Source organism: Oryctolagus cuniculus, chromosome 1 (genome assembly GCF_964237555.1).
Source record: "Oryctolagus cuniculus chromosome 1, mOryCun1.1, whole genome shotgun sequence".
NCBI lineage: Eukaryota > Metazoa > Chordata > Mammalia > Lagomorpha > Leporidae > Oryctolagus > Oryctolagus cuniculus.
In genome coordinates, this window is record NC_091432.1 from 11,430,333 (window position 1) to 11,454,750 (window position 24,418).

General features: G+C 53.4%; 1 protein-coding gene across 2 annotated transcripts; it reads right to left on the reverse strand.

Annotated features, from left to right (window-relative positions):
* Positions 1–24,418, reverse strand: PGA5 (pepsinogen 5, group I (pepsinogen A)). Of its 2 annotated transcripts, XM_070071607.1 has the most exons (10): positions 24,362–24,418; positions 22,871–22,956; positions 9,128–9,287; positions 8,209–8,326; positions 8,012–8,130; positions 6,341–6,540; positions 4,269–4,385; positions 2,780–2,924; positions 2,610–2,708; positions 4–309 (listed from the first exon to the last, which is right to left on the reverse strand). In XM_070071607.1, exons 3-10 carry the CDS (start codon positions 9,275–9,277, stop codon positions 154–156), a joined length of 1,104 nt encoding a protein of 367 aa, XP_069927708.1. In that variant the 5' UTR covers positions 9,278–9,287; positions 22,871–22,956; positions 24,362–24,418; the 3' UTR covers positions 4–153.

A 24,418-nucleotide genomic window follows, 5' to 3' on the forward strand; every position in this document is an offset into this window, starting at 1 on the left:
AGCACCACTGAAAATGACATCCTTTATTCTTGCCTGGGGAGCAGGGCTTGGCAGAGGCGCCAGACACAGCTGGGGGCAGCCCCCTGGGCAGGAGCCCCCGCCCACGGGCTGGCATCTGGGTTTGCGGTGGGCCCGGCTGGTGGAGCCCGGCATTCACACTGCAGGAGCCAGGCCGATCCTGTTGTTGGCCCGGTCAAACACGGTGAAGTAGAGCCGCAGGAAGACGTCTCCCAGCACCCAGACCTCGTACGGCTCAGACTCGTGGGCAGCGCTCTCGTCGAAGTTGCTGTAGCAGCCATGCACTGAGCTCTGGAGACCATGGAAACGTGGCGGTCAGCTCTCACCCTCGCCGGCCACCCACGCCTGTGCTGTCACCTTTGACCCATGTGGGGCTGTTCCCTCTGCAGAGAACACCCTTCCCTGTCCCCCTCTCCCCTGCTCACTCCTGAAGGTGGGCTTCCGCAAGGATCCCCGTGGGGAGCCTGCCTGGTCCTGTGCCCCACCTCCTCAGCCCTGCAGTCCGGGCCAGGTGATGTTCCTCGGTGGTCCCTGTCACCGGTGCATCCTGGGTCTATGGTCTCATCGGGCTGGGTGGGGCTAGATCCCCTGGCTGCTCACACGCCTGCCCTCTCCCACGGTGTGGCCTCCAGGGGGCCTCTTCCTCCCAGCTCCCTGGGACCCTGTTTGCATGGAGCCTGGGGTAGACCCGCCCCCAACACAGACAGCCCCAGTCCTGCCTCTGTGAGTCTGTGGCCTTAGATAAGTTCAGCTTTGGTGCCAGTATTGTGAGTGTTGCTGACGTGACACCAGTATCCCATACGGGAGGGCCAGTCCCAGCTGCCCCTTGGGCCATCCCACATCCCACCCAGCTCCTTCCTAATGCATCTAAGAAAGCAGCAGAAGATGCCCCACATGGCTAAGCCCTTGCCAGCCACCTGGGAGACCCGGATGCTCCCAGACATTGTGGCCATTTGGGGAGTGGACCAGTAGATGAAGGGTCTCTCTGTCAGTCTGCCTTTAAAATAAGTAAATAAATAAAATTTAAAAAAAGGAAATGTCCAATTTCTCCCTGTCTCACGGCCTTCTTTTAAAAAAAATTGAAACTGTATACAAATAATTGTTCACATGTATGGGGTATGGTGTGATATTTCAATACATATATACAGTGAGCCAGGATCAGGTCAGGGTGATGGGCATGTCTATCATCTCAGATGTTTCCCATTTCTTTGTGTTCAGAACATTCAATATCCTCTCTAGTAGCTATTTTGATATTTTCTATGCATTGCTGTCAACCCTAGTCACCCTACTGTGCCATAGCATATTAGAAGTTATTCCTCCGTCCTGCGCCCGTTAACCATCATCCCCCATTCCCCACACCCCTGTGCACACGCTCTTCCCAGGCTCCGGTAGGCATTCTCGTGTTCTCTACTTCTTTGAGATCATTGCTTTAGCTTCCATATAGAAGTGAGAACATGCGTGTGGGGCCAGTATTGTGACGTAGCAGGTTAAGACGCTGCCTGTGGCACCAGCATCCCATATGAGCACTGGTTCAAGTCCCAGCTGTCTACTTCTGATCCAGCTCCCTGCTAATGTACCTGAGAAATCAGCAGAAGGTGGTCCAAGTGCTTGGGCCTCCTCACAGACAAGAGAGACCCAGATGAACCTCCTGGATCCTGGCTTCAGCCTGGCCCAGCCCCAGCTGTTGCAGCTGTTTGGGGAGTGAACCAGCAGATGGAAGATATGTCTGTCTGTCTGTCTGTCTGTCTCTCTCTCTCCCTCCCTCCCTCCTTCTCTCCTCCTTTCTCTCTCTTCCTCTCTCTCTCTCTTCCTCTCCTCTATCTGTAATCTGCCTTTCAAATAAATAAATAAACAAATCTTAAAATGAGTGAGAACAAGCAGAATTTGTCTTTCTGTGCCAGACTTATTTCACATAATGCAATACCCTCCAGTTCCATCCATGTTGCTGTAAATGACAGGATTTCTCTCTTTTTAATGGCTGAATAACATCTCATTCTCACACTCTCTTTTAACCCCTTCAGCCTCCCCTGGACTCTCATGGGGACCTGACATGTTTAGCCTCATCCGTGTGTCTGGTCCCATGTTGTCCCCAGGCACTCTGCTCATGTCCATGTCCCCAGCACCCTGCAGAGGGAGGGGCTGTAACTCTAACTCACAGGGGAGGGAGCACAGTTGTAGCCTCGGCCTTGGGTGGCCGTATAATTTATCATCCACACCAGGTCAATTCTGAGGGAGCGCTAGTAATAATTGTGATGGGACAGTTCTAGCCAAGCCCACCCGTCACTCTCCCTTTGACCTGTCACTGAGACATGTTAAACAGATTAAACAGAAGCTTCCAGGGGCAGGCCCCTTTGCGCCCCCTCTCCTCATCCCTAGCACTGCGCCAGCACAAGAGGTCACTCAATATTTACGGAGGGTGAAGGATGCCACAGTCTGCACACACCAGCTTTATGGGAGGTGCCCCAATGGGCTTGGCAGCATCTACAATGGCACCGGTTGGCCTCCAGGCGGCCTCTTCCTCCCAGCTGCAACCCAGTGATTCCTGCAGGTGCCAATATCCCAGGCTCATCGCCCAAGGTCAGGCCCCTCACCTTGCGGATGTAGGCACTGGCTGGCACGGGATAGTCCACGCCATCGATGGTGAAGATGATGTCAGGCAGGGAGCTGATGGTGTCACAGTCGATGATGTACTGGGAGAGAAAGCCAGGTGGAAGGTGGGCCAGGCCAAGCACCCTGGGGTGACCCTCAGCGTGACTCTTACCTCGCCGCCATGGGAGAGCTGGGCGTTGATGATCTTCTGGATGTTGAGGACAGGGTCCCGCGGGCCAATCAGCAAAGAGGTCCCCGTGTCGACGATGCCCTGGCAGCCACTGTCACAACCAATGGCCTCCCCATTCATGGAGATTCTGGAAGCCAGGAACAGAGCAGACACCGGGATCACCCACAGCCGCCCCACCACCCGCCCCTGGCTGCCTCCAGGACAGCCCTTCGGCTCAGGCTGCCTCTCTCTGTTTCCTCTGCGCTGGCCATGCTGACCCTCTGTGAAGTCCTTGGAGTTCCTGACGCCACCAAGCTCTTTCTTGCCTCAGGACCTTTGCACCTGCTGATCTCCTTTCTTAGAATCACCCCCACCCCCTTGGACCAGCTAATGCCCCCTGCCCTCCAGGTTTCAGCTCAGTTGTCTTTTTCAGGGAAGTCCTCCCCACAGACCAGCCAAGGCTCCTGGCCTGGTTGCTCTGAAGGTTCCCGGGTGTTCATTCACTACATGCGGGCTGTGTTGGTGTGTGTGTATCTGCCCTGCTGGACAGCGAGTTATGTAAGAGTGGGTGTGTCCCTGCCATTCCGCAGATCTGGGCATCTTTGCTGATGAGGGAGGGAGGGAGGTGGAGACCTGTGTCTGTTGTCTGACCGGTTCCTGGGGCGCACAGAGTGCAGCAGGGGTCAACTCCCCAGCAGCTCCAGCTCTGATGTGGAGCCCATGGCCCAGGCCATGCCTGCAGCAGCCCGAGGGGAAGTCCATGGCCACTGAAGCCTCCAGAGACAGTCTCTCACTTTTTCAGGATGGTGGCAGCCCATCAGGGATGGTCCCCACCTTCTTGGGCTCCTGGTTCTCTGTCACAGCCCCTGCCCCACCAGGTGGCCAGGAAGGACCACAGAGGCAGCCTCCTTTTCCTGAGTTGCCTCCAGAACTGCAGAATGGAGCAGGCCTCCTCCCCTGCACGCTGTCTTCTCCCTGGGGGGCCCGAGCTTGCCCCATTTGCCCAGGACTTCCCCTATTCTCACACTGCAGTCTCCATGCAGGCACCCCCCACCCCCACCCTGGTCCCAGACACACAGGACAGCCAGCATCTTCATGGCTGTGTCCAGTCAAGGAGGCTTCTCCTCCATCGACTTCTCATTGCAGCCTCGTCTCCTTGGGCCACACTTCCTGCTACCCCACGGCACGGTGCAGGTCTCCCTACAGCGCCCGGGGCCTCTTCCAGGACAGCCCAGGTTCCCCAGGCCCCAAAGCTCCCCTTCCCCTTCTCTTCCTGCCCAGGATCCATCTTCCTACCTCGAGACCCCACACAGGAGGCCTGGAGGGATTAGGAACCCGTGGCTGGGGCGTGCATGGGTGTGCTTATGTGACTGTGACGGGTTTGTGTGTGTCTGTGACTTGGTGTGACCATGTGTCCACCTGTGTGATGGCGTGTGCCTGCATGTGTCCGTGCATGCCTCCCTCAGGGAAGGAACTGGAGGCGGGGGCTTACCTGTCCACGGCCAGCTGCCAGTAGAGAGGTCTGGACACCGGCACCCAGTGAAGGTCCCCGCTGTAGTAGGAGGGGTCCACACCGCCGAGCATCAGCATGCTGCCTCTCTCTTCCTTGCTGGGTGGGGGTTCGAAGGGAGGAAGAGTGAGGGTTCGTTGCAGGTGAACTGCACACCGTGGGTCCAAGCTCAGGGCCCGGGAACCAAGCACCATCTATGATTTGCTTGTTGTGGCTCCCTCAGTCCACACACACATTCATTCACACAGCACACCCAGAGCAGGCACTGCTGTGCATGCCCTTTCATGGATGGAGAAGTTGAGGCAAGGAAGGCTTGAGCCCCTGCCTAGGGTCAGTCCCATGGCTCATGAGTGGCAAAGCCGGGGCTTGAACCTGGACAGCATGGCTTCCAGGCTGAGCTCTGACCGCCCACCTCTGCAGGGACCAAGGTCCCTCCAGCAATCCGAGCAGACACTGGGACACAGCCTTACCTAACCTGTTATTTCCAGAAAGCTGAAGCCCAAGGAGGCTCAGGGTGTGGACCCGTGCATCCACAGCGCCCATGCTTAGAAACTCTGCGTGCTTTTAGCACAAGGGGCCCCACACTCTCCTGTGCACTGGACCCTGCAGATTGTACACTGGGTCTTGGGCTCACAGGGACATCCTGGTGAGGGTGGAAGTGCCCCTGCAGACACCTCTCCCTCCACATCAAATCCATCAGCAAATCCTGGGGCCTCTTCTCCAAAACACAGCCACTCCTTCCACTTTCTTCCTCTTCCCTGGACCAGGTGGCTGCCCTTTCTGTTCCCTAAAGAGGCTGCCACAGCCCAGGCCCTGGTCTCCCTGCCTCCACTCAGTTCAGCCATCCTCCAGCGGCCATAGGGTGAGCATCCAGAAATGTAAATGGGATGCTCGGTACACAGTATACACACGTAGCAAAGCATCGTGGTGCCCCCTAAAAGTCTATAATTCTTGCATGTCAATCAAAGACAAAAAATTAAAACACATAAATTAGATCATGTGTCTCCCCCGCTTCATCCAGTGCTTCCAGTTCTGCTTAGAGCAACCCCAGGGAGCCCAGTCCCCAGCCCCTCCCTGTTGCAGCCGCACTGGCCCCTCACTGGTGGTCTCTGCACTCACTCCCCGCTCTGCCTGCAACTTTGTCTCTCACACCCCTCATCCTGCAGCACTCAGCTCAGAGATGCCGCCCCGGCCACCCACGTGAAGCTACACCCTCGTCCTGATTTATTGCTTTCACTGAATCAGTTACTGTCTTGTCCGTCTTCCCCTGCCTCCTGTCTCGTTTATGTATACAGAGCAGTGCCCAGCAGACAGTAGGTGCTCAGTAGTTGCTGAGTCCATCATCTGCTTTGATTGGGTCCAAATGTTCATGAGGCTTGGAGAGATTAAACAGCCAGCTTAAATTCATGGCCTTGAGCCAGGATTTGAGCTCAGGACTCCCCAGAGCCCGCAGTCTCAACACCAGTTCTCCCACCTCTTATGTGGACTTATGGAGTCAAGCACTGCCTTTAGTGGGGAAGACGCATCTGTGAACAGGGTCCTTCCCTTGTCTCTGCCTCTCCTTTCTCCCCTGGGACCTTAGCCAGACCCTTAACCCATCAGGGGACTTCAGCTTTTCTTGACCAAGCCTGAGGACTGGAGATTTGTGGAGGGGCTGGCCACCACCGTGGAGGTTGTCCTGAGGGCTGTGCCTCAGCTGGGGAACCGTGCAAAGCCTGTCTCTGAGCCTCAGCTTCCCCTGCAGGGTCAGCCGCTCTCCCTGGAAAGTCAGGTTGTCCACACCTTGGGCTCTGTGCACTGCACAGAGTCCCTGTTGCACACTGCTCAGGGCTGCTGTTACTGCCAGAGGCACTGTGAACGTAATGGACAGGGCTGAGTTCCCATCAGAGTGTGTTGGCAGGCAGTGGGCTGGATTGGGCCTCCAGGCCACAGCTGGCTGGTGGCTACACTAGACCAGTTCTCGGGAAATTTCTAGGTCGGGTAGAAATCTGTGGGTTTTCATGCAACTGGAAGCATCTTACAGCGGAGCTGGGGGAGGGGCAGCCAAGACTCACCTGCTCAAGTAGAAGGCAAAGAGGTTCTGAGAAATGAGGCCCTGCGCCCACAGGTTGTCGAAGACAGGGGTGATGCCCTCGAAGCTAAGGCTAGGGTAGCTCAGGCCCAGGATGCCATCGAAGACTGCATACTCCATGAACTTGCCAGGCTCCTGCAGGCTCAGGCCAAAGGCCTGGGCTACGTCCACGAGGCCCGCAATCTATGGGGAAGGGAGGGTGTCTCTGAGCAGAAGCCTGGGAAGTGGGGTCCGGGCTGCAGGTGGGGGCGGGGCAGGGCAGGGCAGGGCGGCGGACCACCAGCACCAAGGAGAACTGAGGCTGCTGGGGCGCGGGCTGCTCGCCAGGTGCTCGTCTCCGGCCAGGACAGGTGTGCGGGCTCTGCAGGGCGGTGCTGTGGGTCAGAACCAGCGCCTGCACCTCCCTCACGTCCTCTGAACTCAAATAGGCCTCGTCCTCTTTCCACAGGAGGGGAAACTGAGACTCCAGTGGGGACCAGAGGGCGCCCACTGGAGGGCAGGTGGGCAGAGAGCAAGGTGGCTGCCTTGTGGGTGGTGACAGAAACGGAGGGAACTCATTGCCAGTTCCAGAGGTGCTCGTTCCCATGTGCCCCCGAGAGACGAGCCCATCCTTCCACGCAGCTGCCAGTCTTAGCGAAAACCTGCTTGGACGACACTCCCCAAGCAAACATTTTCTTTCCCATTTTGTTTGAAAGGAAGAGGAGAGAGAGAGAGAGAGAGAGAGAGAGAGAGAGAGAGAGGGAAAGAGAGAAAGAGAGGGAGAGAGAGGGAGAGGGAGGATAGAGAATAGAGGATAGAGATAGAGGATAGAGATAGAGGGAGAGAGGGAGAGAGCTGCAGCAGCCAGGGTTGACCCTGAAGCCAAGGGCCTGGAACTCCATCCAGGTCTCCCACGTGGGTGGCAGGGGCCCAGTACTGGAGCCAGCACGTGCTCCGCCCAGGGCGCACAGCAGTAGGAAGCTAGAGCAGAGGCGGAGAAGCTGGGACTTGAACAAAGGACTCTGATATGGGATGAGGGTGCTCAGGCACCCTGGGGAGGCCATCTGTAGCTTTTATTGGATTCTCAAAGGCTCCCGAGTCCCCTCCCCACCGGGCAAGATTCCAGCTATGAGTCAGGCTTCCTGCGTATGTGGCTCCGTTTCCCTGCCTTGTGCCAGGAACGCTGGCTGGCCCGAGAGGCCCGGGAAGCACCCACTCCAAACAAGTCCTGGTCCCCATCCCAGCTCTGCGGCACACCAGCTGCCCCCGACCTGGGGCCAGGCACTCACTCTCTCTCTTCTCCCTTCTGTCTAATGGAGACCATAACGGTGCCTGCCGCGTGGGGCTGTTGTGAGGAGTGAACCAGTTACTACAATTAGATCGCCTGGCACGGTGGGACGATTTCCCCCACCTGTCTCCCTGCTCCCCGCACAGCCGGCCTCTGCTCACGGTGAGGAGAGCGGCTGCCAATCCCCGCCCCCACCCCGTTGCAAGCACCTGCACCTGGGTGACCCCACTCTCTGGGGCAGCCTTGCCTGCGGACACAGCCCCACAGGGCACGCAGCCAGCCACGGAGGGACTCTGGGGGAAGACAGGCACTTGTAGCTGACCCTGTATCTGATCCCAGAAGTGGCGGTCTCCCCAGGGGCCGGCCCCGCCTCAGCCTGTGGGTTACCTGAACGGTGTCGTAGGCAAGAAATCCCGACATCCTCCCGGAGCCATAGACGATGTTAATGGGCCGGCCCGAGACCAGGAAGGTGGAGGACAGCAGAGGGTTGAAGGTGTTGTGTTTACCTGCACAGGCAGAGGGGAGCGTTGCTCAGGCCCACTGGGGATCGGAGAGGGGGCCAGGGGAGGCCAGGAGGCACCTACCACAGGCCGGGCTGGAGCAGTAGATGGAGGGCACCCACAAGTCAGCAGAGCCCGTGTCAAGGACGACCTTGAACTCCTGGGGGGGCGTTCCGATGCTGATGATGCCGATGTAGGCCAGCTGCGAGGCCCGGAAGGCAGTGGTTAGGGTGGGCCTGGCTGCCCCAGCCTCTCCCTGGCTCCCAGGTACTTGCCTTCATTGGGGTTTCCCCAAACCACTCTCCTATCACCCCACCTCCCAGCTCCAGGCAGGCCTTCATTGGAGCAGCTCTCAGTCTCTCCTGCAGCTTTCCAAGTCCTTTCAACCCTTCAAGGAGCAGCTTGAGTGCCTCCTCCTCCAGGCAGTCCTTGGGGGTTATCCCAGGCCACAGAGCTCTCCCTCTCTTTCCTCTCAACTCAGTGCATGTGATGTCAATACCACACAGGTGGTCTCTGCTTGGGCTCACACTGACTCTGCCTGTTTCTCTGGCTATGCTCCAAGTTCCGGAAGAAGCTCTGAGGCCTTTGGTTACCAGTCACCGCCCCACCTCCCAGCCCCTCAGTCGTTTTTGCTGGTGGTGTTCTTGGGGCGGGAGTGGCTGAACTTCCTCTACCTAGGGGATCACGCTCGGTTTGCAGGTGGCTTTGCTGTCATTTCATCAGACGGGGCTCACCCTTCGATGTGGTTCAGTGGTTCATTTAGTTACAACAAAGACCCTTGAACTAAGTGGCCACGTGTCAAGGGCACAGAAAAGGATGTCTGCCTGGCGCCTGGCCATTGATGGGCCCAATCCCCCCTCCAGCGACAACTGAAGCCCCATCGCCTACCATGTCTGCCTGCAGGAGCCCCAGACCTAACAGACTGGCTCCCACCCGAGCTGAGCAGCAGTGCCTGGCATGGGCACGAGGGGGCGCTCTGGAGCCGCAGGGTCCCCACACTCACATCCAGGTAGTTCCTCAGGGGTTCGAAAGAGACGTCTGGGTCCTGCTGTCCGCTAAGCAACTTGTAGGTCGGGCGGTAGGGATGCTTCTCCAGGTAGTCTAGAAGAATGTCGTTTTCCCGGAGATTTTCTCGCATGGACTTCACCTTCATCAGAGGGATTCTGTGACCGAGTGTGGGAGGGAAAACAGACAGGAAGCGGTCGAGGCACGGCGCGGCGCTGCGCTGGGCTGCCATGCCTCCATCCCAGTTGCGCAGTGCCTTTCCCTGGGCTGCCATGCCTCCATCCCAGTTGCACAGTGCCTTTCCCTGGGCTGCCATGCCTCCATCCCAGTTGCGCAGTGCCTTTCCCGAACGTGTTTCTGAGCGTGAGCTTGCGATCGGGAGCGGCACCCAACACAGAAGGACCGTGGCTGTGGACCTAGGCTTGGATTCAGCTTCTGTTAGGGCACCTTGGGCAAGCTGTGTGACCTTTCGTTTCCTCTCTTTAATAAAAAAAAAAAGTGGGACGATAGCAGCCTCGTCACATAGGATGTTTGGGGGTACTAAGTAAGGGAGGGCGTGAATACACCTGCCACCTAGTAGGTGCCCACGGTGATAGCCATTCCTACCCGTGTGGCCGTCTCAAAGCAGCCCTGGGCAGGTTAGCGTGAGGGTCATTATCCCCTGTTTATGGCAGGAAATCTGAACTGCAGGGAGTCTGTGGTTGATGGTGGCAAAGCTGGGCTTGCAAGTTGTCCTCCTGATCACTCCAGGGTTCAACCAGAAGAGACGGGTGAGCGAGGAAGCCAGATATGTGGAAACTCAAGGAGGCAGAGGTGGGGGATGAGGAGGACAGAAAAGCAAGAAAGAGTCGAAGCAAAAAGCGACAGAGAGAGATCTGAAGAGATGGGGAGATGAAGGGTAGAGACACAGACCCAGAGACATGCATCTGGCAACTGAGGGAGAGCAGCGAGATCTCTAAGCCAATGAGGAGGAAGTGTGTGGGACCGCAGCTACAGCTGCACAGGTTGTCCACTGAACAATTCTGGGGAGCACCACTCGCATAGCCCATGATGTGACAGGGGCTCCTGGGGTTGTGCATCCCTGAAGTCCTGCAGCAGGACTGGGTCCCCGGCTCCCCCGGCACACACGGCAAGCTACACATCACTAAGTGGAGACTTGAACCACATGGGAGGTAAGGAAGATTACACTTGCTTCTCCACCCTTGGAAGGGCTAAAGAATAAGAGAGCAAGAAAGGGGCCAGAAAGAGCTGCTGCTGCTGCTGCTTGTCCCTTACTCACGTGACCAAGCACTCCGAGAGGGCTACCAGCCCGAGGAGGAGCCCAAGCCACTTCATGCTTCCTTCCTGGGTTCAGAGCACTCAGGCGAGCGGAGCATGCAGTGGCCATCCAGAGCGGCTTGTTAAATACAGTCGTCCCCTGGAGGGCCACGAATGGGCTTGATAAGAAGTGCAAACCTTCCTGATAAGAGCTCACCCCTCTCAGTGTTCCTGAGGAGGGGGCCCAGAAAATTCTCAGAAAAGAGAGATTTCCGGCGTAATCTCTTTCCTGGGGCTTGGCTGAGAAAACAACCCCAGTCACACATCCAGCAAAGAGGGGGAGACCGGCTATCTTGGAGATAAGGGCACTGCAGGTTATGTGACAAAAACAAGGGCCACATTCAGTGCCTGACACTGGTGGTCCGTGGTCTTCCCAGTGGCCTTGTGAGTGGTACCTCGCCGGCCTCCCTTGAGAGGAGACTGCTGGGAGGAGGAGAGGTCAAATCGCAGAGTGAAGATGCTGGGGATGGAAGTGGGCTGATGTGGCGAGATGACCTGAGCTGATTGGCTTTGGAGAGCCAGACTAAAGCAGTGTGACACTTGCACCGTTTAAATGCTGGAAGAAGTGGGATGCGTGCATCCCAAGGAGACTGCCTGTACTCAATAAACATTTTGAAAGATAATTATTTATTTGAGAGGCAGCGAGAGAGAGAGAGAGAGAAAGAAAGAGAGACTCCCATCTGCTGGTTCACTCCTCCAAATGCCTGCAACAGCCAGCAGCTGTTGAAGCTGACAGCTGAGACTGGCAGCTGGGAACTCAATCCATATGGGTTGCAGGGACCCAAGTACTCACGCCATCACCTGCTTTCTAGGGTGCACATTGGCAGGAAGCTGGAATCAGGAACAGAGCCAGAAATTGAACCAGACCCTCCAATATGGGATGTGGGCATCTCACATGGTGGCTTAAATGCCAGGCCAAGTGTCCACCCCCCAACAAATGTTCTTGAGGACCCACTGTGAGCCTAGCACTAGGCAAGATGCTAGGAAATCTAAGTGCAGTGCGACAGGCAGTCCTTGCCTTCCGGGAGCTTCTAGCCTAGGGCGGGGAGCTCACACGCTCAGGACCTGGAAGGCAAAGGGATGAACAAAGGCCTGAGTTGGCGTTGTGGACATGGGGCAGCACAGTCCCACCACCAGGGGGCAGCCTGTACTCGACTCCACGGCCGTTGCCACGTTGGAAGGCAGCCATGATGCCAGGTTGGCCAAGTTGCTAAGAAAAATCAGAGCTGGTGCCGCGGCTCACTAGGCTAATCCTCTGCCTTGCAGCGCCAGCACACCGGGTTCTAGTCCTGGTCGGGGCGCCAGATTCTGTCCCGGTTGCCCCTCTTCCAGGCCAGCTCTCTGCTGTGGCCAGGGAGTGCAGTGGAGGATGGCCCAAGTGCTTGGGCCCTGCACCCCATGGGAGACCAGGAGAAGCACCTGGCTCCTGCCTTCGGATCAGCGCTGTACGCCGGCCACGGCAGCCATTGGAGGATGAACCAACGGCAAAAGGAAGACCTTTCTCTCTGTCTCTCTCTCTCACTGTCCACTCTGCCTGTCAAAAAAAAAGAAAAAAAAAAGAAAAATCAGAAGTCTGGATATTTCTGTGAAATTCCTGATCTTTGAGTGCTAGCAGCTGTGACATTATGTACATAATTGTTTGCCAGAATCTCTCTCTCCAAGGCAGGTCACCAAAGCTCTGGTTCTCCCCTGACTTTCTGTCCTGGGGCTGGCCATGAAGAAATCTTCCGACTACTGTTGTCTGCCTGTGAGCTCTAAACCTCTCCTGTTCTAGAAGGTTCCTGACCCATGCCTGGGAGGAAGGAAGGTGCACAGGGAGGCCAAGGAGAGTCCAGGCAGACAGGCCTCCTGGCTTCTCCAACCCAGCCCTTTCGCATTGGCTCAGACCCTTCAGGGCTGCTTCTACGCGGCTGTCCTTGCTTCAGTCGTGCCTGGCACTGCCGTCTCTACTAAATCCCAGGACGGGATTCCCAGAGCTTCCTGACAGCTGAGAGCGTGCAGGGCTTCCTAGAGGGTGGGGCCGGTGCCCTTCTCCCCTACCTGCCCTGGGCACCTCGTTAGCTGGCTCCTTAGTATGATCCTTCGTAGGAAATCAGTAAACTTGAGTGTTTTCCCGAGTTCTGTGAGGTTCTTCATCCAACCAGAGAAGGGGGCTGCCAGTTTACAGCAGGTGGGGTGGAAGCCCAGGGGACGCCCAAGGTATCTGAAGCAGAGGAAGAAGGCCGGCTTGGGAGCTGAGCCCTCGGTCTGTGGGATCTGGCATTACTGCTGGGTAGGTAGTGTCCGAACCACCTTGAATCAGAGAGCACCCTACTGTAGAATCCATTGCTGGCGGCGAGAGATTCCAGAGAGAGAGAGAGAGAGAGAGAGAGGGAGATTCCATCTGCTGGTTCTCTCCCTAAATGGCTGCAACGGTCAGGACTGGGCCAGACTGAAGCCTGGAGGTTCTTCAGGAGTTCCCACATGGGTGCAGGAGCCCAAGCACTTGAGTCATCTTCCACTGCTTTCCCAGGCACATCAGCAGGGAGCTTGAACAGAAATGGGGCAGCCAGGATTCGAACCGGCGCCCATGTGGGATGCTGGTACTGCAGGCGGTGGCTTTACCCACTATGCCATAGTGCCAGCCCCCTCATTGGAGTTTTAAGGAAGGGAAGGAGAGGATCAAATTTATGTTTCAAAAGATTGTGCAGGCCGGCGCCACGGCTCAGTAGGCTAATCCTCCACCTGTGGTGCCGGCACCCCAGGTTCTAGTCCTGGTCAGGATGCCAGATTCTGTCCTGGTTGCCCCCCTTCCAGGCCAGCTCTCTGCTGTGGCCCGGGAGTGCAGTGGAAGATGGCCCAAGTCCTTGGGCCCTGCACCTGCATGGGAGACCAGGAGAAGCACCTGGCTCCTGGCTTCGGATCAGTGAGGTGCGCCGGCTGCAGCGGCCATTGGGGGGTGAACCAACGGAAAAAAGGAAGACCTTTCTTTCTGTCTCTCTTTCTCTCATACTGTCCACTCTGCCTGTCAAAAAAAAAAAAAAAAAAAAAAAAAGATTGTGCAGCTGTGCTAAATGGGTGGCGAGGATGAGACTGCCACTGGGAGACGTGGGTTTTGCTGCGTGGTAGAGCTAAACCTAACTATCCCTGGAGGCTGGTACCAGCCCTCGGGCCCTCATCTCCAACAGACATCCTGGGGCACCCAGTGACAGATGCGGGAGCTGGAGGAGCACAGGATGGGTGCATTTGCTTCCTGGCACAGAGAATCACCAACATCTAGTTGGCACCTGTACCTTGTGAACCTTGAAGACGCCTAGACCACACTACATGTGGCCTTCCCACACCTTTTCTGAGATCCGTGAGGTGAGAGGCCTGTAAGAGAAACTGAGTTCGGGCTGGATTTTCCTTCTATATTTTCAGAGTAATGAATTACTCAGTTTTTAAAGAACTGTGGTGTTGGCCAACCCGTCTGTCACTGTGAGTTGCATTCGGCCTTGGGCTGTGCAAGTTCTTTAATTCCGGCCCAGTGGTGTGAATGAGATACCAAATGCATCATCACCACTTTTCTCCTTTTTTTTTTTAAGTGAAAGGTAAACATTCATTACTGGAGAAAAGAAAAATGTATACAAGAAAGTCTAGATTCCTTCTCTTCATGTACAAGTACTTTTGTCATAAGCTTCCAAGTATCAACTTTTAAGGTTTTACAAGGGTAAATTTTCCTTTACGTGGGACCATATACTGTGTGGTGAATGTTATTTCCATAGAAACCATATACTGTAAATATATTATTATAGTTTACAAGAAACTTAAAGAAATTGTGTGTTAGCAGAGAAGATAATATTATATTTTACTGCAAAACATTATAAAATTATACAATTGTATGACTTCTAAGTGTTCCTTTGAGTTGAACAAGGTGATAAAAAGAAGAAAAAAAAAACAAAAACAAAAAACAGAGGGCCAGCACTGTAGCATAGTAAGCTAAGCTTCTGCCTGCAGCGCCAGCATCTCATATGGGCACCTGTTCGAGTCCCGACTGCTCCACTTCCTATCCAGCTCCCTGCTAATGGGCCTGGAAAAGCAGCAGAAGATGGCCCAAGTGCTTGCTTGGGCCCCTGCACCTGTGTGGGAGACCCAGAAGAAGCTCCTGGCTCCTGGCTTCAGATCCACCCAGTTCCAGCCATTGCAGCCATTTGGGGAATGAACCAGAGGATGGAAGACCTCTGTCTCTCCCTCTGTCTGTAATAAATAAATAAAATCTTAAAACAACAACAACAACAACAACAAAAAAAAAAAAAAAAAAAAAAAAAAAAAACAGAAAAATCACCAAGGCAGGCAGGCGTGACTTTAAGGTTTTTTTGGATTTGATGAGTTCTGCTTTTGCATCATCTCTACTTAGCTGATCCACATAAGGGGGCCCCTGGAGACGCAACACAGAGGAAGGATTAATGTTTCTCCTGGATGTCTCCTCTCGGCATGTGGGTAGCACCTCCCAGAGTCTGGAGACAATGAATGTGCTGAATCTGTCCCACTACCAGGAGTTTTCGCACCCGTGTAGGATGTGCGGAATCCTAACACCAACAGCAAATCCCCGTCACCAGGTCCTGCCCAGTAGCCACAACCACTGCCGACTTCATCCTCGGGCTGCTCGGTGACCCCTTTCCTTCCATTTTCACGGAAAGCCCATCAGGATCAGATAAACCAATGAACTTCAACACAGCTCCCATGGGCTGAGCACCTGCTATAACTCCCGTCAGGATCCAGGCCTTGAAATGTTTGTCTGCCGAAGCAGACATGTAAAGGAGTGATTATTTATTAAGTGCCTTATCGATCAAAGGCGACACAGAAGGGCCACCCACAACTTTGGCTCAGCCTGGTGTGAGCAAGGCAACCTCCCAAGGCAAGAACGTGGCATTCCGCACTCCTTCTAGGACTGCTGGGGCCCACTATTCATGGGTGGGATCCAGTCCAGGCCTGTGCTGGGCAGAGCACCTGGGAGGCTGATCCAATCCCCAGACGTGGGTGGTGGAAGGAGTAGGGGGCTCTGTGTTTCAGTCTTCACTTTTGCAAGATGATACAATTCATTTTTGCCGCTGTGGGGGGGGATTTGACAACACCTAGCAAATCACACATGCATTCGCCTTTTAACTTGATAATTCTATTTCTAGGAATCTAGACCAAAGGTACACTGGCAAAGTACCAAAAAGATGTGTGCACAAGCAACTCGTTACAACATTGTTTGGGTGGCCAAAGATTAGAAAATGTACCAGCAATACCCCCTCAACAGTGACTTTCAAATAAAGAGTAGAGGGCCAGTGCCGTGGCTCACTTGGTTAATTCTCTGCCTGTGACTTCGGCATCCCATATGGGCGCCGGGTTCTAGTCCCGGTTGCTCCTCTTCCAGTCCAGCTCTCTGCTGTGGCCCAGGAGGGCAGTGGAGGATGGCCCAAGTGGTTGGCCCCTGTACCTGCATGGGAGACCAGGAGGAGGCACCTGGCTCCTGGCTTCAGACAGCGCAGCACCGACCATGGCAGCCATTTGGGAGTGAACCAACGGAAGGAAGACCTTTCTCTCTGTCTCTCTCTCTCTCACTATCTATAACTCTACCTGTCAAATAAATAAATAAATAATATTAGAGCAGATGGTGGATACACAAGGGAGTGTAATACAGGTGGAAAATGGAGTGGGATGGGTGAGATCTCCAGGGTATATTGTGTAGTTAAAAAGGAGGAGTGGTGGGGCCAATGCTGTGGCATAGCAGGTTAGTTTCCACCTGCGATGCTGGTCTCCCGTATGGGCACCGGTTCATGTCCCAGCTGCTCTATTTCCAATCCAACTCCCTGCGAAAGGCCTGGGAAGGCAGTAGAAGATGGCCCAAGTGCTTGGGCCCCTACTACCCACATGGGAGACCTGGAAGAAGTTCCTGGCTCCATTGAGGCCATTTGGGGAGTGAACCAACAGATGAAAGATCGATATTTCTGTATCTTTCTATCTCTCTCTTCCTCCTTCTCTGCAACTCTGACTTTCAAATAAATAAAACTTTTTTTTTGTATAAAAGGCGGGAGCGGGGGGGTGATAGGTTTTGTGCAGCAGGTTAAGCCTCTGCTCGAGACCCTGCATCCCATCTTAGATGTCAGCTCGGGGCTCCTCCAGTTCCTTTAGGGCTTCCAGCTATTGCCCCTGGGAGTCAGTGGGTGATGACTTAGTACTTGGGTCCCTGCCACCCACATGGTAGACTTGGATGGAGTTTTGGGCTCTTGGCTTCTGTTGTGGTCATTTGGGGAGTGAACCAGTGGCTGGATGATGGTCTGTCTCTGTCACTCTGCCTTTCAAGTAAGTGAAAAGGAAATATTTACTTAAGAGGAGGCATGGAGAGCCGTGTTTATAGTTTGCTGTTTTTATATACACATATTGGCATGTCCTTGTTTACATTCCCAACAACAGTGAAAGGATAAAGCAAAAACTGATAAAGATTGCTACTTGCTAAGAAGGTAGGGATAGACTGAGGTTTTTCTTGTTTTACAGTTTGACTTTGCAACTATGTACAGATTTTACAGAATTTTTTTAAAAAAAATCCTCAAAATTGAAAAGGAATGGAAACAAATAAGACTAATTGTTAATTCGGCGACAGCAACACAGAGTAGAAATATCCTGTTAAGTGATGTTTAAATCCACATTCCGCAGTGAGCCGTTTCCTAAGGGCAAAATGGAAAAGGAAGGACAAAACAACAAAAAACAGCCCAAAGGAATCCGAAACCACATTCCATAGCCTCCTGTGGGTAGCACTGCCACTGTGATTTTGAAACTATGACATAAGTGTTACTCGTTAAAGTAAATAAATCATAATACTGGCATGAAGCAGGATTTTCAGTGGAAGAGATACAAGATATAAGTATAAAACAGAAAAGATTAATCTTACAACTTGAAAGTATATGTTTGTGCTAATTACTGTTTTTTTCCATTGGAAAGCCTAGAAGCACTGATGAGCTAATAACAGAACTCCAAGCCTAGCAAGTGGCCATTTTCTGTTTGTTTTGTAAGGATCTATTTTGTTTATTTGAAAGGCAGAGTGACAAGAGAGGGAGAGACAGACAGAGATCTTCCATCTGCTGGCTCACTGGGCCAAGCTGAAGCCGGGAGCCTGGAACGCCATCCAGGTCTCCCATGTGGGTGGCAGGGGCCCAAGCACTTGGACCACCATCTGCTGCTTTCCCAGGTGCATTAGTAGGGAGCTGGATCAGGAGCAGAGCAGCTGAGACTGGAACTGACACTCTGATACAGGCATTGTGGGCAGTGGTTTAACTTGCCATGCCACTATGCTGGCCCCACCTCTGGCCTTTATGTGCTGTTTTCCTCTAAGAGGATCCAAGGATCCTTGGAGAAGTGCTGATTCCAAGACTAAGCCAAGAAATGCACAAGACGAGAGCCCAGGACCTGTTGAAGGCCTAGAAAGTTGATAACTTGAAACACCACTGGGGGCTGTGAAAGGCTCAGGCATCCATGTCCATCTACATATGGACAATTTAACCAGCGCCTCACAGTGATGGAAGCAAGTCAAACCTATCAAGATCCATTTAATATATTATAAAACATCTGTGGCGTAGTGGGCTAAGCCTCCGTCTGTGGCCCCAGCATCTTGTATGTGCACCAATTCAAGTCCTGGCTGCTCCTCTTCCAATCCAGCTCTCTGCTTTGGCCTGGAATAGCAGTGGAAGATGGCCCAAGTGCTTTGGCCCCTGCACCCACATGGGAGACCTGGAAGAAGCTCCTGGCTCCTGGCTTTGGATTGGCCCAGCTCTGGCCATTGCGGCCATTTGGGGAGTGAACCAGCAGACAGAAGACCTTTCTCCCCCCGCCCTGTAACCCTACCTGTCAAATACACAAATCTTTAAAAAGAAGATCTGACCCATAGCCATGGGAGGTCACTGGCAGGCAAAGGGAAATAATGATGAGTATCTATGCTGTTTACTTTTCTGTATGAAGTATATGGGAATATTTTAAGAGGCCCATGGAAAATGGAATTAAAAGGCATTTGTTTGGGTGCAAAAACTCTTGAAACCCCATACATGATTTTTCACAACACACATTCTCCACGACCTTGTTGAAAGGTCCTTGTCTTTCAGGTAACCACAGATTGTTGATGAAAAATTCTCTTTGATTAAAAAAAAAAATCCAGTGATTAAATACAGAAGGAGTGGTAGAATTGAGAACTCACTGTTTTGCAACTCCTATGAAGTTTGTCTTTAAAACGATAGATCAGGACAGAGCTGAAATCACTAGGATGCAAGGTCAGCGGGGAAGTTCATCATGGATGGATTCGGCTGACAGCGTTGGCACACACTGGTTAACCTGAGCATGAGTCGATTAATTGTGGGACACCCGGAAATGACGCGCCTCTTGATGTGATGCAGTAAGCAACAAATGGAGCTTTCCAGGAACTATTCCAATAAAACAGCTTGAAAGCGAGTCTGGCGCTGCCTACCAGTTTTCAGGAAATAAAGCAGCGAGGCAACAGTCATCCGAATCTGGTATGTGGAACACTCTACAGGGCGAATGACTTCCTCCAAGTCCCAGCCCCTTAAAAACTGACTTCATTTTGCAGAGCAGCTTTAGAGTCCCAGCAAGATTGAGTAGAAGGTACCAGATTCCCCACGTGGCTCCTGCCCCGACGTGCGCATCCCTCCCCCACCAATCAGTGCCCTGCACAGAGTTCCCATTCGGCTTCTCTCTTGGTGCTGAACATGCTGTGGGTGTAGACAAGCACAATGCCATGCACCTGCCATTACAGCAACATACGGGGTAGTTTCAGTGCCTGACAGTCCTCTGTCTCTGCCCACTCATCCATCCCTCCCTCCTCCAACCCCTGGCAACCCCTCATCTTCTCACGGCCTTCCCGGTTTTGCCTTTCCCAGCCTGTCTGAGAGCTGTAGCCTTTTCAGATTGGCTGCTTTCCCTTAGTTATATCCATTTAAGCTTCCTCCACATCTTTTTCTGGCTGGATAGCTTAATTTCTTTGTGATAAATTTCTTAATTTATTTGTGACAAATACATATTCCATTGTGCCTATGTTGATTTATCCAGCCACCTACCAAAAGACAGCCTGCCCAGCTGCTTCCATGTCCGACAATTATGAAGAACGTTGCTGTCACGTGGGCGTAAGTGCCAACTCCTTGGGGCAAATGCAAGAAGTGCGATTGCTGGATCACACAGTACGGGTATGTTTAGCTTGCTAAGAAACGGCCAAACTCCACTCCAAAGTGTCCACTCTGCATTCCAGTCAGCAATGAATGGGAGCTCCTGTTGCTCTACAGCCTTGTCATGGTTCACTGCTGTCCATGTGCTGGGTTTGGGCCATTCTAACAAGCCTCATATATTGAATTTTTTAACAAAAAAATTATTTATTTTTACTTTATCTCAAAGGCAGAGAGACAGAGAGAGGAAGACAGATCTTTAATCTAATGGTTTCCTCCCCAGATGTCTACAGCAGCGAGGCCAGGATCCAGCCAAGCCAAAGAGCCTAGAACTCCATCCGGGTCTCCCACGTGGGTGGCAAGGACCCAAGTACCTGCCGCCTTCCAGAATGCATATTAGCAGGAAGCTGGTCTGGAAGCAGAAGAACTGGGACTTGAGCCAAGCACTCACATATGGGATGTGGCGTCGTAACCATGATGTCATCACAAATGCCCGTCCCAAGCATCATGCACTTGTTAAACAAAGAAACGGCATAAAACGAGGATTATTTCTACCAAAAGTCTCAAGAGACCGCAACCAAATACAACATAAGTGAGTGTTCTCTAGACCCTGGTCCCTGAACATATACACTGTTACAGGCATTGTCAAGAGAGTCAAGGAACTCTGATCATGAAATACATATTAGGCAATATTGAAGCTAACAATTTTGTTTGGCATAAAAGAGCATTGTGGCTGCACTTTGTCAGGAACAATCCTTATCTCCTATCTCCCAAAGATACACATGAAGTATTGATAGTGAAGTGGTAAGATGTTTCCCTCAAAATACTCCAGCAAAAACAAGCACATTACATAATAATCCATACATACTACAGATTTTAAAAGCATGGGTAGGGGCCGGCACCATGGTGCAGTAGGTTAATCCTCTTCCTGCGGTGCCGGCATCCCATATGGGCACCAATTCTAGTCCCGGCTACTCCTCTTTCCATCCAGCTCTCTGCTGTGGCCTGGAAATACAGTAGAAGATGGCCCAAGTGCTTGGTCCCCTGCACCCGTGTAGGAGACTGGGAAGAAGTGCCTGGCTCCTGGCTTCAGATTGGTGCAGCTCCAGCTGTTGCAGCCATTTGGGGAGTGAACCAACGGAAGAAGACCTTTATCTCTGTCTGTCCCTCTCAATATCTGTAACCATACCTCTCAAATAAAATAAATAAAATCTTTAAAAAATTAAAGTACGGGTATTGTTGTGCCTTAGTGAGTACTGACAGAGGACCGCCACACACTGATAAATTTTGGAGACCTTTATTGCCAGCGGCCAAGAGCAGGCTCAGGCCCCCAAGAATTCTTGACCCCAAAGCCGAAAGCAACAGGGTTTATAAAAAGCAAAAACCACATAAACAGGAGGAGGGAATACATGGTTGCTAGGATCAGGTAGGAGTACATGGTTACTGGGGTCAAGCTGACCTAAGGCCTATGCAAAACTAATATCAATTATAATCTTGGCAATACCAATTACAATTACAATTACAATCTTAACAATTCCAATTCTAATTTTGACATGAATCCAGGTATTGGCCTAAATCATATGTGGGACATAGACAAATTACAATCTTATCATTAACCCAGGTGCAGCCTATCTGCTTTTAAGCTTGAGCAATCATGCTAGGAGGTTTCTATGCTCTGCCAAGTGTGATGTAGGGGACTGCTATTGACTGGGATTTTTTTTTTATTTTTTTATTTTTTGACAGGCAGAGTGGACAGTGAGGGAGAGAGAGACAGAGAGAAAGGTCTTCCTTTGCCGTTGGTTCACCCCTCAATGGCCGCCGCGGCCCATGCGGCCGGCGCACCGCGCTGATCCGATGCAAGGAGCCAGGTGCTTCTCCTGGTCTCCCATGGGGTGCAGGGCCCAAGCATTTGGGCCATCCTCCACTGCACTCCCTGGCCACAGCAGAGAGCTGGCCTGGAAGAGGGGCAACCGGGACAGAATCCGGCGCCCCAACCAGGACTAGAACCCGGTGTGCCGGCGCTGCAAGGTGGAGGATTAGCCTAGTGAGCCGCGGCGCCAGCCTTGACTGGGATTTTTCAGATCATAGTTTCAGACCAGAGTCTCATGGTGTGTGTGTGTGTTGGGGGGTGCTCTCTCAAGATGGAGTCTCAGCGCTCTAAAATGGAGTCCCTACTGTCAAGGTGTTACTTGTAGCTAAGATAAAGATTTATGCTATGCTGTTGTTGTTGATACCAAGAGCCATGTCAGGGCCTGGAAGCAGAAGGGATGAGGAAGTATCCGTGACCAAGTCGGGAACTTCCCTCCCCGGCTTCCTCTTCTCGCATGACATCTGCAGGCTCAGGGACTGGAACCTGGGTAGGGGAGGAGCCGAGGGCTGAAGCAGTGGGGCTATTTGGAAGGGAAGGAGGGAGGGATTCTTAGCTCAGTAACTGGGGAGGGCAGCTTGTGCTGGACCCAAGAAGGACTGGGATGGAGAAGAAGCCCTGCAGGGGCTGCAGAAGGGAAGAGATCAGAGAAGGGACTCCTTGGCCGCAGGGGTGGGTGAGCAAGGACTAAAGCCGAGAACAGCTGGCTGTGGGGGCAGAGTGCAGGGCTTCAGAGGGACACCCCCCCCCTCCACTGCCCAGGCCCACTTGGCTCTTCTGGTGAACTGAGGTTGGAGGCGGCGTCCTTCCTGCCCTGGACAGCACTCGCTGCTGCTGAGCCCACTGCTGGGGAAAGAGGACCAGCCTCACCCACACCCTCCGGTTTGTCTGGCTGTCGGCAGTATCTCAGGCTGGGCAGAAAAGGAGCAGGTCTGCCGAACACCTCCAGGTTAGAAACATCACCCCACTTAGCTCATCCTTCTTGGCACTTCTTGGACCCGGGGTCCTGTTCCTGTCACTCATTCCTTTAGGAAAGGTGACCCGCAGAACTGAGTCTCGGTCGGAGAACCCACAGGCTTCCCCGCTGTGCCTTAGAGCCATGGGCTTTCAGCCCACAGAACCCGAGTGCTGGAATGTTCCACAGGGGCACGGAAGCTCTCTGTGATGGCAGTTAACACAGCACCTGGTCTGCCTGCCTCCATTCTGAGTCCAAGGCAGACGTCGCCCCTGACCACTGGCTGTGGCCCCAGAATCCTGAGCAACACGCATACCCCTAGCCACATGTTCCTCTATTCAGCACTCAGTCCCAGATGACAGCTGTCCTTGAGCAAGTCCAATCTCCCCACTCTGCAGATGGGGAAACTGAGAGCTGGGATAGGGGGTGACTTACCAAAAGGTTACGAGGTAAATGAGTGGAGGGACCTGGCCTGGGGCTTCTGGTTCCCAGGGAATCCTCGTCCCCCTGGGGCATGAGATCTGAGGAGGGAAAGATCAGAGAATGTTCAGTGGCATCCACGGCTGGGGGCCACCCCTGGTGACTCTCAGAAGTCTACAAGTGCCAGAAGCTCAGGTGTCCCCCTTTTCCCGTTGTCTTGTAGTGGCAGGGAGGCCATACTGGGAGCCGGCTCTCCAGCATGTTGGGCACAGGCGCAGTGCCAGCCAGGATGGCACCAGGAAGCAGGGTGCCCAGCCGGGCAGCCCCACAGGTTCCCTTGTTCTTTCAGACCACACTGACCCTTCCTTGTAAGCACAGCATGAACTTGTCCAAAGGATCTTCACAGAGTTCAGGGAAAAATGCATATCCTGAAAAACGGTGCATGCATTTTAATTATTATGATTTTTTTTCTCTAAAGGCTTATCTTTTTATTCCATTTTTACAAAACCTTTTGGAAATACTCTTGTATTTAGAATATCTGTCATTTCCCGGTCAGACTTTGGCACTGAAACACAGCCAGTGGTCAGGGGTGACGTCTGCCTTGGACTCAGAATGGAGGCAGGCAGACCAGGTGCTGTGTTAACTGCCATCACAGAGAGCTTCCGTGCCCCTGTGGAACATTCCAGCACTTGGGCTCTGTGGGCTGAAAGCCCATGGCTCTAAGGCACAGCGGGGAAGCCTGTGGGTTCTCCGACCGAAACTCGCTTCTCATTCCTTCATTAGGGGACACCTGACCGAGTGGGGAGGCTCTGACGAGGCTGGATTCTGGGGTGTGTTGCTTCTCTGCTGCTCAAGGAAGCCCTCTGGAGGCCCTGCTGGGGGCTGAAATTTGCAGGACATGGCTCTGCGGATCTCAAGGGAGGCAAGGACAGACCAAGACAGACCTGGCAGGAAAGACTGAGCATGCCCTGGGTCCCAGCTAATGGTGAGTTGAGTTCCAGCCACCAGGCCTCGGGGTCAGTGTTGACACTGCTGTTCCACAGGTGCTTTCCAGGAATGGAGGGACCTGACTCTGCCAAGGGAGCGGCCACCGCTGGGGCCCCACAGTCACCCTGGGGAAGATTAGACCCGCCCGTTTACTTTCCTCCTGGCGCTATCTGCTGCCCAGGTTCCGCCCAGGAGGACAAGCAAACCCAGAGGGCTGCAGTCCCTGGTGGCAGCAATAAGCGGTGTCTTTAATCAGCTTACCCAGGTGGCCCCGAGCCCAGAGTAAACTTGGCTCTGTTGACATCTCTGATTTTCCCGTCTCTGGTTGCACGCAGCCCAGTGCTTACCGTCTGGAGAGAGGGTTAATGGCTCATCCCAGACAGCTCACTCTGGTGAACTAAGTATAAGTGAGAAAAGGGGGTCTTGGCGGGGGGTAACCTGTGGTCTTGGTGTTCCTGGTTGACAGCGGCATGGTTAGAGATGGACACGTCGCCTTGGGCCAGTGCAGCGGCCCCCTACCTGGAAAGTTCTCCCAGCTCTCTCTGTGGCTCTGTCTCCTTCTCAGCCTTCAGTGGC

What these genes read in the sequence shown, in the direction of transcription:
- PGA5 (XM_070071607.1), bottom strand. Translation starts at nt 9,277, where the DNA reads ATGAAGGTGAAGTCCATGCGAGAAAATCTCCGGGAAAACGACATTCTT. An exon ending in CTGCTCCAGCCCGGCCTGTG is followed by an intron (nt 8,131 to 8,208) that starts GTAGGTGCCTCC and finishes CTGCCTGTGCAG; the next exon opens with GTAAACACAACACCTTCAAC. An exon ending in AGCTCTCCCATGGCGGCGAG is followed by an intron (nt 2,709 to 2,779) that starts GTAAGAGTCACG and finishes TTTCTCTCCCAG; the next exon opens with TACATCATCGACTGTGACAC.